The 12,288-nt window shown below is 48.1% G+C and overlaps 1 protein-coding gene across 5 annotated transcripts in view; it reads left to right on the forward strand.

The window, feature by feature from the left end:
* The first annotated feature begins 808 nt into the window (after positions 1 to 808).
* GRIA1 (glutamate ionotropic receptor AMPA type subunit 1) overlaps positions 809 to 12,288 on the forward strand; it is a 120,678-nt gene continuing 109,198 nt past the window's right edge. For 3 of the 5 annotated variants that reach the window (XR_005626690.1, XM_039701327.1, XM_039701328.1), the window contains exons 1-2: positions 809 to 1,112; positions 3,212 to 3,349. Coding sequence is in view for 4 of the 5 variants with exons in the window: in XM_039701327.1 (XP_039557261.1) it covers positions 1,031 to 1,112; positions 3,212 to 3,349 (220 nt within the window). In the remaining variant the exon portion in view is untranslated. The remainder of the gene's footprint in view (positions 1,113 to 3,211; positions 3,350 to 12,288) is intronic. The other 2 variants (XM_039701330.1, XM_039701326.1) reach the window with 1 other exon arrangement.

A 12,288-nucleotide genomic window follows, 5' to 3' on the forward strand; every position in this document is an offset into this window, starting at 1 on the left:
CTGGTTTGGGACATCAGGGGGGAATGGATGAATTTTCTCTCCTTTCTGAGGTGACTATGGCTCTGTGTTCACCACAGTTATTCAAATATTTCCAAATCACAAGGTGTACCTAGCAGCCGGGTTTTATTGGTTCTACCTTTATTTTTCTCTTCTTTTTGTTTTTGAGCAAATCTGCCCATGGTCAAATAAGCTCCAGCCTTGCTAGAACTGCCTGAAATGGTCCAGACTATGATAGCCCCCTAATTTCAGAAGACTGCCCTTTCTGATGGTGCTGGTGAGTTCAGATTCTTCCACATCAAGTGCAGTGGTGAAAAGCCTTATCCATTAAGAGCGGGCAGGAAAAATCAATGAGAAAGGTGATGGGGGGTTTTCCTTTCTTAATCCTTCAGGATCTCTCATTTGTTGCTCTAAAATCCTTCCTTCCAAGGCACATTTGCAGGACCCTCTTTGTTATCCTAATAAGCCAGAGTGGTCGGTTCAACTCCTGGAGCCAGGGGTGCGAGCCCAGCTCGGGGAGCGATGGATCCCCGGCAGAAGAGTCTCATCTCTTTCTCTAGAGGAGTTTGCCACCTACTGATTCACAGGTTCCTTTGAGCTCCTGCCAAGAGAAGTTGAGGGGGAAAGCTGGGATTTAGGGGCAGGTAGGGGTTGCCCTTAGAGACCCGAGGCAGGAGCCCCGGGGGCAGAGCGGGGTCGGGGGGATGCGGTTCCAGCTGTGGAGCTGCAGCTGGCAGCAGGGGCAGGGGCTGGGTGGAAGCGCCCGGCGTGTGCGTGTGCGTGTGCGTTGTGTGTGGCGGGGGAGGGATGTGGATGAGGAGCGGGCTCTCTTTCTTCCTCTCGGGGCTCAGTTAATCCTGCTGCCAGGCGCTGCTCAGCGGCAGTCTCAGCGCTGGATCCGGAGCGGGGGAGACGCGCATCCCGAAGGCGCAGCGGAGGGGAGGCGAGAGAGGCAGCTAAAGAGAGCAGAGCGGGGGAAAAATCAAATCTATGCTTGGAACTGGGCTTCTTTTTCGCCAATGCAAAAGGGAATATGCAGCACATTTTTGCCTTCTTCTGCACCAGTTTCCTAGGGGCGGTGTTAGGGGCCAATTTCCCCAACAATATCCAGATAGGTGAGTGCGGGGCTGGGGATGATGGTCCCTGACGAGTGGGTAGGGGTGGAGAAGGGGTGGTGGGGGAAAACTGACCGGGTCGTGTGGTTGCAAAAGCACAATGTGTGTGTATGTGTGTGAGAGAGCCAGGGGCTGAACTGCGAGGGCTGGATGTGTGCATTGGTACCAGCTTTGCTGGAGCAGAGATGGATCAAATTGGCTTTGGGGGAGGGGTGGATTGGGAATAAATGCCTGCACACACACATACACACACACCAACACAGAGGGAGAAAAGTGCCTCCGAAATGGAGGATGTATTAAAAAAAAAAATCTGTTTCTTGCCCTGAGAAATGCCTGGGCTGCCATTGTGTGTTGCTGCATTTGCAAAATCGGTGGTTGCATGATACGTTTTGGTGATGATGCTCTCATCTGTAGGTAACTGGGACGGGAGGTAACAAACAGACGCTCTCTTGTTGTTATTGCTAAAGAATAAGGGCAAAGCTATTGGAAGAAGATCTTGCATTGAAGTCTCTTTCCATTTCATGCCACTTGCTTCCCCTGCACAGCAGCAGTGCCTGTTTGATTCCTTCCTCCCTTCCTGTAACTTCTCAGTGCTCCTCTCCCTCCTTCCCCGGGTTTATTATTACTCTCCCATTGATCTTTATTGGTGATCGTGTGTAACCTAGCCCCAGATTCCCTTCCCTTGCCTGCCGGTTTTCTTTCCCGCCTCCCTTCTCTTTACAATGCCAATCAATTGGTGATCCACCAAGTTCAGGCAACTCCTGCCTGAGTCCAGCTGCACAATCAGTGCTTTTATTGCTGTTGATGCTGCATCCTTGTCTCCCTCCCTTCCTGTCTCCCCTTTACCCCAAATTTGTGCAAGATCCCAGATTTTTTGCCTTTCAACAAACGCAACTTGGCTATGAGCATCTGATTCCTCCGATATCTGTGATCAGGCTGTGGGGTGGGAGGAACGGGGGAGGTGGGGGGATATTGGTGCACAAATAGCCCTTTTCACACAAGGAGATGCCCCCTCTACTAAAGATGTGCAAGGTGACGTTGATGGCAGGTCCTTGCCTATTTGTTTCTTCCTCAAGTCGTCTTGGGCATTGATACTTTGTGCAGCTTTATTTTAATTCTCCCTTGTTGCTAAGTGCTTTGTTTCCCTCCTCCTGAAATGCCAATAGCAGCGCTTTCTTCAAATGCATATAGATTACAGACAAGCTGAATTTAATAGCATCTTTCTGGAGGCTGTGAAGGGATCTGCTGCAAGCCAAGGTTCCTGCTGGGGGAGCAGCAGGAAACTTTTCCTAGGGCTGGGTTATCGCTGCACTTTGTTCCAGATCCATGGGGAAAGAGAGGTTCTGAGCTTAGGTCCAGCCTGGTCCCTATTCCTGCCCTGTTTGTATCATTCTGTGGTTCTGGGCTCATCTGTACTTCTGTATAGATTGATTCCTTTGAGGGTCAAGCTGTAAGTTTCCTGCCCAGTTTGAGTTTGGCCACTGTCACCTGTTAAATTAAGGGGTTTTGTGTGCAACAAGCCTCCACCACCAGCAGCAGTTTGGTCACAGTCCCGTGTCACTCTGGCTGTCACAGCACTGTCCCCTGCTGGGCCAGGCTGAGTCAGGCTGTCCTGTACCCCTGAGTCCCACAGTGTGGGGGGACCCCTATCCTATGGCAAAGCTCTCCTCACAGTCAGCAGGGCTTAAACTGAGCCTCGTTCCAAGCGAGGGGAGGAAGGAAGAATCTCGTTCTTCCTGTACTGAGGTGATATTGATGGAATTCCCATTCCTCGTGCTTGAAGTTATGGGGGTGAGGAGATTGAGCTCACCCCATGCATTATCCCTGTCCTGCAGCTGCCTGGCCTGGGGATGCATCAGGGCTCCTGTGTGTGATCCAGGGTTGCATAACAGACATGTTGGGAAGGTTTTCTGCTCCCAACCTGTCCGCAGTGGGCACGGAACCCTTGGCTTTTGTGTTCTGGAGGATTTCTGAGTTTGGAAGCACTCCCCAGGCTGCAGAGCTGTAGGCTCTGCTCTCAGGAATATTTTGGACTGATGATGTTTCTAATATGAATATTCTTAAGAGCTTTCTTCTTATTGTTGTGTTTTTCTCCCCAGGGGGGTTGTTTCCTAATCAACAGTCCCAGGAACATGCGGCTTTTAGGTTTGCGTTGTCTCAGCTCACAGAACCCCCTAAGCTCCTTCCCCAGATCGACATTGTGAACATCAGTGACAGCTTTGAAATGACATACACCTGTAAGTACCAGAATTCATTGTGCTCTGCCTTACTTTGGCTTCTTTATTCCTTGGGTTTGTTTGCTGTCTGAAATATGGGACACCTCGCAGCTCACCTTTAGGGTCCCAGCAAGAAAACCCCAATCATACAAAGGAGTTTCTGGGTCATTTTGGTTTGTGCTAAGGAATAGGGGTAAGGCAGTGCTGCAGTTATCCTGCATGTCTTGTGTTTCCCCTTCCATTGCATCCAAAGTGGTGTAAACCCCCCAGCATTTCATTTCTTCTTGTTTCTCTAACCTCTGCCCAACTCACTACATTGAGGTTTCATCCCCATATTTCCCATAGCTGTTATGCACAACAAAGACACCCCTTTCCACCCACAGAGTGCACAGAAGTCTCTGTTTAGTGTGAACAGCTTCTTCCTCAGCCCCAGTTTAACCATCTGTCCTTGTAATTTAAGAAAGACCTAGCAGAAACCAGCAGCTTGCTGCAAGCAGAGTCTAAATCCACAATAACGGCATGCCTAATAATGACAGAGAGGTAAGAGAGTTCTAGTTTCAAGAAATCAATTCATTAGCTCTAAAAACAGATATTAAAAAATGAGTTTGCACCACAGAATTGATCTCAGGGTGTATCTGCACCCTGCTAAAGCACAGCACATTGCCTGTACTGTTCTCATTAGATGATATTATTGGGAAAAAGAACCTGGCTTGCTAGGCAAAGCCAGGGTTAGCAGCAACAAACAAGACCAGGAGGAGGAAACCAAATGCAAACTAAACCCATAACTCAGCCCTGTGGTTGCTGTGGCAGCCTGTGCTTTCCTTGGAGCACAGGGTGCAGTGCTGTGGGCGAGGGGCTCACGCCGGCAGCCCGTGATGCACAAAGAATTCTTTGGTTTGACCTGGTGTCAGACACTGCTGCTGACACTCTCTGAACCTGTGTGTGTGTGTTTGGGGGCTGTCAGGAGAGGCTGGAGGAAGCCTTCCCTTCACTGAGCCTGTTGGATTTCTGTTGGCTGGCATCTGTAGTGTCCTCTTGAGTCACTGAAACATCCCCCCTGCAGTTTAGTTGTGTGGGATAGAGGTGAACACAAACTGTTCTCTCTGCTCAGAAATGCACAGAAGGGATCTCCTGGAAGAAAGAGCCAGCAGGAGAATTAATGAGGCTTTTTGAAGAAAAAAAAAAAGTTGTGATATTTTCTGTTGGAGGGTTTGCAAATACAAGATTTCAGGAATTTCCTGCCCAGTGTGGTATAGGAGAGAGAAGTAACAATTTGGCCACACTTTCTTTGCAGTATCTAATAGCATATCTAAAGATTTTCTATTTTCTTTAATATCCCTCTATTTGCCAACTACAAGGTTTCCATCAAGGAAGAGCAACTATTTCAGCTCTATCCACTGGCACTTTCTTGGCAGGAAAGCCAGACAAATAGAAGAAAAAAGCCAGACCTTGTATCTATCAAGGGAAAACGTCACCCACCTGGGGTAGAGTTGCTGACTGTGGCTGGGGATGAGCTATTTCAGAGCTGATAGCAGGAAGAAAGCAGAAACTGCAAGAATACCACTTAGATAAATTCTCCATCTGCACATGGCTTTCCCTCCCTCTCCATGCCTGCCACTAATGGTTTTGTTTACAGCTTTGATGGCAAGACCATGACACCAGTTATGCTTCAGGAATCTGTCATTAGTACTGCGGGGGCAGGGGTGGTCTCACAAAAGCTGAATGGAAGCAAGGCAGCTTCCCAAAGGATGTTATATTTGAGCTCTATGTAGGGCACATTGTCCTAGATCAGACCAGCAGAGCACTCTGCACAGTCCAACTTCACTTGTCCTCGTTTTGCTTTTCTTATAATTAAAAACTTCCTAAGTTCCTCCAGACTATGGAAGGCAGCATTTGTTTTGTAAGCACAAAAGAAGGTGTCATTCCATGTACCCTAGGGGTGAAAAAAAATCCCCCAACCTAAAGAAAACAGGCCATTAGGAGACCTGATTTTAGCACTCTAGAGCTGAAGCGAAACTTTTGTTAGGAATTAGCTCATTCTTCATATTCCAGCTAATTCCTTGCCTGGCTGCCAAGAGTAGATATCAGCAGAAAGATCTGTTTATTTAGAGAGAATAAAAACCCTGCCCACACAGTGGTCTTTATCTTCTGAGGAAAGACTGGCCGTGCTACCAGTTAAAAGTACCAGGTTTTGTTCCCATGGAGATGGAGAACACAGCATTTCCTTGCCATTGGCATTGCCTGCTTCTATAACAGTTAAGTCAAGGGTGTTTGGGCCCCATGAACCTGATGCCTCACCTGTGTGGGTCTCCAGCAGGACACCTGAGCAAGGTCCCAGCTCCACTGCAAATCCTGCTCCGTGCTGGCATCCAGCCTCGTGTGCTAAATGTAGTCCTTATGGCAAGTGTCTGAAGCAGCATCATTCAAAATACAGAGCAGATATTAAGAATCAGTGCTGACAGCAGAAGCAAAACCCTTGTTGGGCGGGCTGTGGGGTGGTGATGAAGTGAAGCACAGTGACAGCAGCCTGGCTGAGGGAATGGTGTGCAAAATGCACCTCGGCATCAGCCGTGGCACTGCTCACCTCTGCCTGACACGGAGCTGCAGGCTGGTGAGGATGAGCTGGCCGTGGTGTGACAGTGGGTGAAGTGACACCGGCAGCTCCTGCCCAGGTGACAGCGCCGTTAATGACCCTCCGAACTGGTGACAATGACACCCATCCGAGGGGAGATCTGGAGAATGCCCAGAGGCTGCTGGAGTGCTGGGCTGTCACTGTGACAGCCCAGCAATAACTTTTGCATTTCTGGTGTTCTAGGTTTGTTCTTTTTATCATTACACAGTGATTGTGAAAACCTCAGTGCGGGTCCTGAGGGTCCCTGTGTGCAGCACATCAGGAGATGATGATTTTAGGCAAACCATAATCATTAAGAAAGCGAGAAGAGGTTGTGGATATGTGTGGTGACTTCCTGTTTCATGTGCGGGGTTGATGCTAATGTTGTTGCATCACTGAGGCACGGGCACATTTCAATAACTGAAATATCTTCCTGAATTCATTCCATCCCACAGAATAGCTGGTAATGAACATGCTCTGTGGTTGCAGCTGGGTGCCTGATGGGGCTTACCCGTATGAAAGTACACACCTGCCACTCTGAGGGTTCTTAACTAAAGGTTAGGAGGCTTTATTATTTTGTGCTGTTTCTTCAAAGGCCAAGGAAATTGTTTAGGGAAGGAGAGTGAATTAAGAGTCCTTCCTTCAGCAGAATTACCCAGCAGTGCCAGGTGACTATAAAACTGTAAAATTATGGTGTGGTGTAGCTGAAATGTTTACCTGGTGACGTAGCAGAGCAAAAACCCTTCTGGTCAGGTTTAAAGACACGTTCAGAGGTTCTTTCACCATCCATGTTTGGAAAAGAGCTTAGTGGAGGGATCTTGATGCCCTCCACACAGTGTCTAGCAAACCCTGCCATGCTGGGTTTTGCCATGTATGACTTCTCTCAGCACAGGAAAGTTGATGCTGCAGGTCAGAATGGAGAGGGGTGGGAAGGGGGATGCCCTGTGCCAGACACGAGGGCACAGGAGCTTTGCAGCTTAAGAGAGATCTGGAAATTCCTGTCCCTGGAAGGTCCACGGTGGATGGGAGCACTGTGTGCTGTTGACAGCAAAGGAATGAGAGGTTTCTTTATCAAGTCAACCTGCGCTGGGAATAGTTTTCTCCTATTCTTCATCTCAGCCTCCAACTGTGCACAGTGCAATGTGCATCCCGTCTTGTGCAGAGCCCGGCTCCTCAGGGAGTCTGAGTTGTTTCAGCCACAGCTCCACAGCTTTATTTAATTTGTGGTGCAGAGATTCCTGCTTTCAGCCTTTGGCTGAGGTCCCCAGGTGAGCCTGGCAGCACCAGGCAGGCGTGGAGGCTGCTCTGGCTGTCCTGAGAAGAGGATGGCTCAGCAGCAGCCTGCCCTGGGTCAGCAGCTGCCACACAAAGTGAGTCACCAGCTTGGTAAAACTGCCCCTGCAAAACACAGGCTGCTTTGCAGGGATGACCAGAGACTAAAATAACCCCTGTTCGTCACTGAGCCCTGCAGCTTTACTGAGGCAGCCACCAGATTTTGTGTGCTTGGGTGGTGGGATGCTGGCAAGGGGCATTCAGGAGCTGCACAGGGGTCTGCACAGGATAGCAACAAGATTCTGCAGCTGCAAGAAAACTTGTAAAGAGGCTGAAAAACAATGAATTATTTATTCCTCTCTCAGGAGCTGCACACCTGAAACACAGGAGTCTGCACAGGATAACAACAGGGTTCTGCAGCTGCAAGAAAACTTGTAAAGAGGCTGAAAAACAATAAATTACTTATCCCTCTCCTTCCCTGTATGTACAGATACAGTTACTGTGGGGTCCTCATACCAAGTTTATGCTGTGGGTGCTGCTAGAATATCAACAGTTGAATCTGTTCTGCAAATTAGAAAATGAACATGTAGTTTGGATTCTGTTCATATTTTATTAAGGCCTCCAAGCACCAATTAGAGAGGGATTTGTAGTGATCACTCACTCTGTGCTTATGTTCTTATCAATAGCAGCAAGCTTATATCCAGATCAGCTATGAAATGAAGTCTTTCTTTTTCTTCTTTTCCTTGGATACTTACATATATAGATAGAGTATTTATAGAAATTGCTTTTTATCTCCTAAATTACCTCTCAAAGATAGGAAGGAATAGGCAAGCGTTTGAATGTTCTCAAATGAGGAACTAAATTTGGTTTAATTAAACAATTATTGGGTGTTGAATTTAAAGGAAGCTTCTTTGTTGACAAACATATGACGGTCACCATTTCTTGTAAAGGTGTTGCTGTAATTATTCCAGCGGTAATCAGTTAGAATGCAATTTTTATAATTAAGTTTCCACAGTCTAAATAAACCCAGCCCTTTAATAGTTGTGGTGTTGCTAAACTTGTTTTTATTTTCACAGTGTCAGAAATCTCATGTAAGTGCTCTGGGATTTTTCTTTTTTCCCTGCAGAGCTCAGGATGCTTGCTATGACTATTTAATATGAGTTAAGCCAACAGAAACATGAATTTAATGATCAGATGCAGTCTGATTAATACAACACAGGTACTACAAGGAGATACATCTCCTTGGATTATGTAACAGGAAAAGATGTGATGCAGACAGATGAATCACGGAGCATCAATTCTCGTTAGATCAACCTCAGGTTAAGGTTGCTCAGTTTTGGGCAGGGATGGGCTGTAGCTTTCTAGTAAGTGTGTTTTTGTTCAGTAAGATGCCAGCAGCTTGGAGTGTGCTGATGGGTGAAATCCTGCCAAGCAGGAGGGAGCAGGTCCTGGAGGTGACACCGGCCCCTGTGTCCCAGCAGGACCCCCGGGGTGGGTGCTGCGTGCTCAGTGGTCACAGCCACCACTGAAGAAGGCAGGAGCTTGTCCCATAAGATTTCCCCAAGAAGGAAAAACATTTAGAATATGATTGCTGAGCCATTCCCCCAGTTATGGCTGCCAGGACAGGGCAGGTTGTCTGTCTGCCTCCAGGGATCTGGGCATGGAGGGGTTTGGGTAAATGTGGACCGATATCATCAGCAGGGACACTGATAGGGCTCCCCTTGTATTTGGCAGAGGCAGCCCTGTGAGAGGCTGGCACCACACATCAGGAAAAGTGTCCCCCAGTCTGGTGTGTCCATTTCTTCAAAGGCCATGGGGGCACTTCTTCTTTGCATGACTATTTTTTGTGTGTTTAATTTTTTTTATCCTGGGTGGTGGGAGAGTTGCCTGGGGAGAAAGGCAGATATGACGCCATAAGGAAAATCAGAGGGAGGAATAAGGGGAATTTCACACCTGCAAATCTATCTGCTCATCTGGAAAGGATCCCAGCACTGGTGACAAGCAGAAAAGAGAGTGAAGAAGTAAAATTTGGGCTCTGCAGTAGGCAGAGGAGGGATTTGAGAAACATGAGCAGCACAGGGCAGACCTGTCCATTGTGTGACAGTCACAGCTTCCACTCACAGCTTATCTTTTCTTCTCTAAAAATAAAGCCTTTTCATGTGATAGGGATTCTACTAGGCCAGAAACAGACAGGCTTTATTTTTTGGCATTATTAGCAAGGTGAGAGTGGAAATCTTCATGTGACTGCTAGGACTGCAGCATGGGGAAGTGTGCTGTTCATTTCTAAAACTGGTGGGAATTTTAGATATATACATTTACATTTCCTTTAATAGGGTTAGGGCCCCAAAGGCAGCAGCTCTCTGCCACCAGAAATGGAAAAGATCCCAGTTAGCTTCAGTAACACGTGGAGCTCAGAGCAAACACAAAACCAACAAGCTCCTTAAAGAAGCAATAAGTCAGGGAGACTTTAATATTCTGAAGATCCAAATTCTCAGGGGTGCAGTATTAACACGAGTCTGAAGACAAAGATGCATTTATTTCAACTGCATTCCTTTTAAGAGAGGTTTTATTTCTCTGCTTGTGTGGAAATGAAACAGGGCACTGTTTTTCCCAGTGAAGCATTCCATGTGAAATCCTTTGGTGACACCTAAAGAAGTCGGGAGTTAGACAAGGTGCAGAAGGTCCAACCCAAGCCATTTGCAATCCACCATCCTTCCAGCAAAAGAAAATTCAAAATGGTAGTGAATTACTGGGGCAATATTTGTGGTATCCAGCAGAAACTGCTCCCTGCTCACCTGCTGAAGTGTTTGCTCATTAGCTTAAACTGTAATGAGCCTCCAGCTGATTTTCTCACACTGCCCTTTTAGCAGCCACCCACTTGTCCCCTCTGGGGCATTCTTAAAAAAAAAAACACCCCCAGAAAAAAACAACACAAAAAGACAAAGACCTCCTGAAATGTTGATTCTTTTTTTCATGTAGATCAGTTATTTTCCCTGTTGCCTGCAAACCAAACGCTGCCAATCCTCACCCAGGGTTGCAATTCAGATTGTGCTTATGCTTCGCCAGACTGAGTGACCCCTTGAGGAAACAGCAGTGAGAGGCAGTGAAGAAGTGAGTGACAGATAAAGATTGCCATATCTTGGCTTCTTTAAGAGGGTCTTTTCGTTCCTTGATTTTATTTGTTTTTGACAGAGTGGAGGAGTGCAAAAGAAAACAACTGATGTCTAAGCTTGAGTTGTACTGATGGCAGGATTCTCGTGTGGATGTGGCATATGTGTCTGCATTTCTCTATATGCTATGGGAGTCTTTGATTTTGTAAGTGAGATCCTGCACTATGCTAATGGAGATGAAGTGGGAAGGAGATGAAAGGTTGAGGGCTGGAAGGTCAGAGGAGAGATACAGAAACCGCTGTGAGTAATCTGGATGCAGAATGTGGAAGAATCTCACATGAAATCAAGGGCTATTCCTCACCTCCCCGCCCTCCCAAATACTTTGCTTTGATCTTTGCTAGCAATGAGCTTCAACAAGCAAAAGACATCAGTTATTACACAGATTCAGACGTGGCTTTTCCCCTGCTGGGCTGCCAATATCCCCTGAGTGCCCCGAGTCTTGTTGGCTTTACTTCCACACAGCACCCACATCCCATTCAGTGCCATCCCACAGAGGGAGAACAGCACTGTTATTCTGGCAGGTAAACAGCAGAAAAAATTACCAGGAGGCCTGGGAGCTTGTGAGGAAAGCACAGGCAGCAAAGTCCAACAGAGAGCACCCAGGGCAGAGGGTGAAGAAAGCCTGGAGTAGGAGACATGACGTGGGAAAGGGACAAGGCAGCAGCTCTGGGGGGGCTGTGGACGTGCAATGGGTGGAGTTCTCCCTTGTCTCTTTTCAGCCCTTAGCTAAGCAAGGGGAGGTTTTTCTTTCTGAGGGCTCTGCCTCCTTCTGCTCAAATCTGAACTGGAGCTAATGGTGCCTCCTATTTGGTCAGCACCGCAGCTCAGGATCCTCCTGTCCTGCAGGTGATGTATGGCAGTCATGTGCTGGGAGAGTTTGGCCAGGGAAAAGGGAGACAAATGCTGGGATGTAGACCACAGTGGGGAGAAGGTGAGCTGGAAAGGAGGCTCTTGTCACAGCAAGCATGAGAGGGGAGGCTTGGGGTGACCACCCTTGGTGCCTAGCAGGGACCCAGGTCAGCAGGGAAACGGGGGCAGGTCTGAGCCACCAGCACTGTGCCTGCAAGGGCTGAGCAGCCAGCAGAGAAAGAGGCCTGGCCTGCAGGGAGTTCAGGAGAAATGTCTTTGTGCAGAAGGTGATTAATGTCTTTAATGAACTACCAAAGGAAGTAATAGAAAGCCAAACCACACATGGCTGCAGTGGGGGAAGGGGTGAGGAGAGGGGGCTGCTGCAGGTGAGGAGGAGGCAGGGAGCACTGCAGCCCCAGCAGCAGTGTTGTTCCCAGCTCACTGTCCCAGAAAAACAGGCAGGCACAGCAGCTGTCCCCAGCCTGTCCCCAGAAAAGGCAGATCTGAGTGCATTTCATGGATTTAATCAGAATTAATTCTGTCTTCCAGCCTGTCTTCATTCTGGGGTCTCCTGCTCAGCTCATTATGGCTGTGCCAAAAGCTATTACCTGCAGCTTCAAGGTGTGGGGATGGCAATCTGGGTGTCCCTGTGCTCCTGTCCTCTGGGGACAGCAAAGGCAGAGACTCTGGGGAGAGTGGAGCCTCTGTGAGGGGACTGCACCCTCTCCTCTACAGTCAGGGAACAGATCTCCTCAGGTCCCAGGAGTGTGAGACCTGGATTAGCCCTGGCTGGCAGGCATTAAGAGTCATCATTTGTTTGGGAACCTGCAAGAAATGTGTGGATGAAGTCAGGCAGATTCCTAACATTGACTCATCTATATCATAACATCCTCCACCTTAGCAGCCTCATGTGCCAGACTCTCAGAGACCTCAGGGGGAGCAGAATCCAGCACCTCTCCTGAACCCTCAGAGCCCTGAGCAGCCCCAGGGTCTGCAGGAGGTCACCCATCCACAGCCACACACAGACTGGAAAATCAGCTCTTTGTGTTCCCAGACAT

Source organism: Passer montanus, unplaced genomic scaffold, assembly GCF_014805655.1.
Source record: "Passer montanus isolate IOZ18808 unplaced genomic scaffold, ASM1480565v1 scaffold15, whole genome shotgun sequence".
Lineage (NCBI taxonomy): Eukaryota > Metazoa > Chordata > Aves > Passeriformes > Passeridae > Passer > Passer montanus.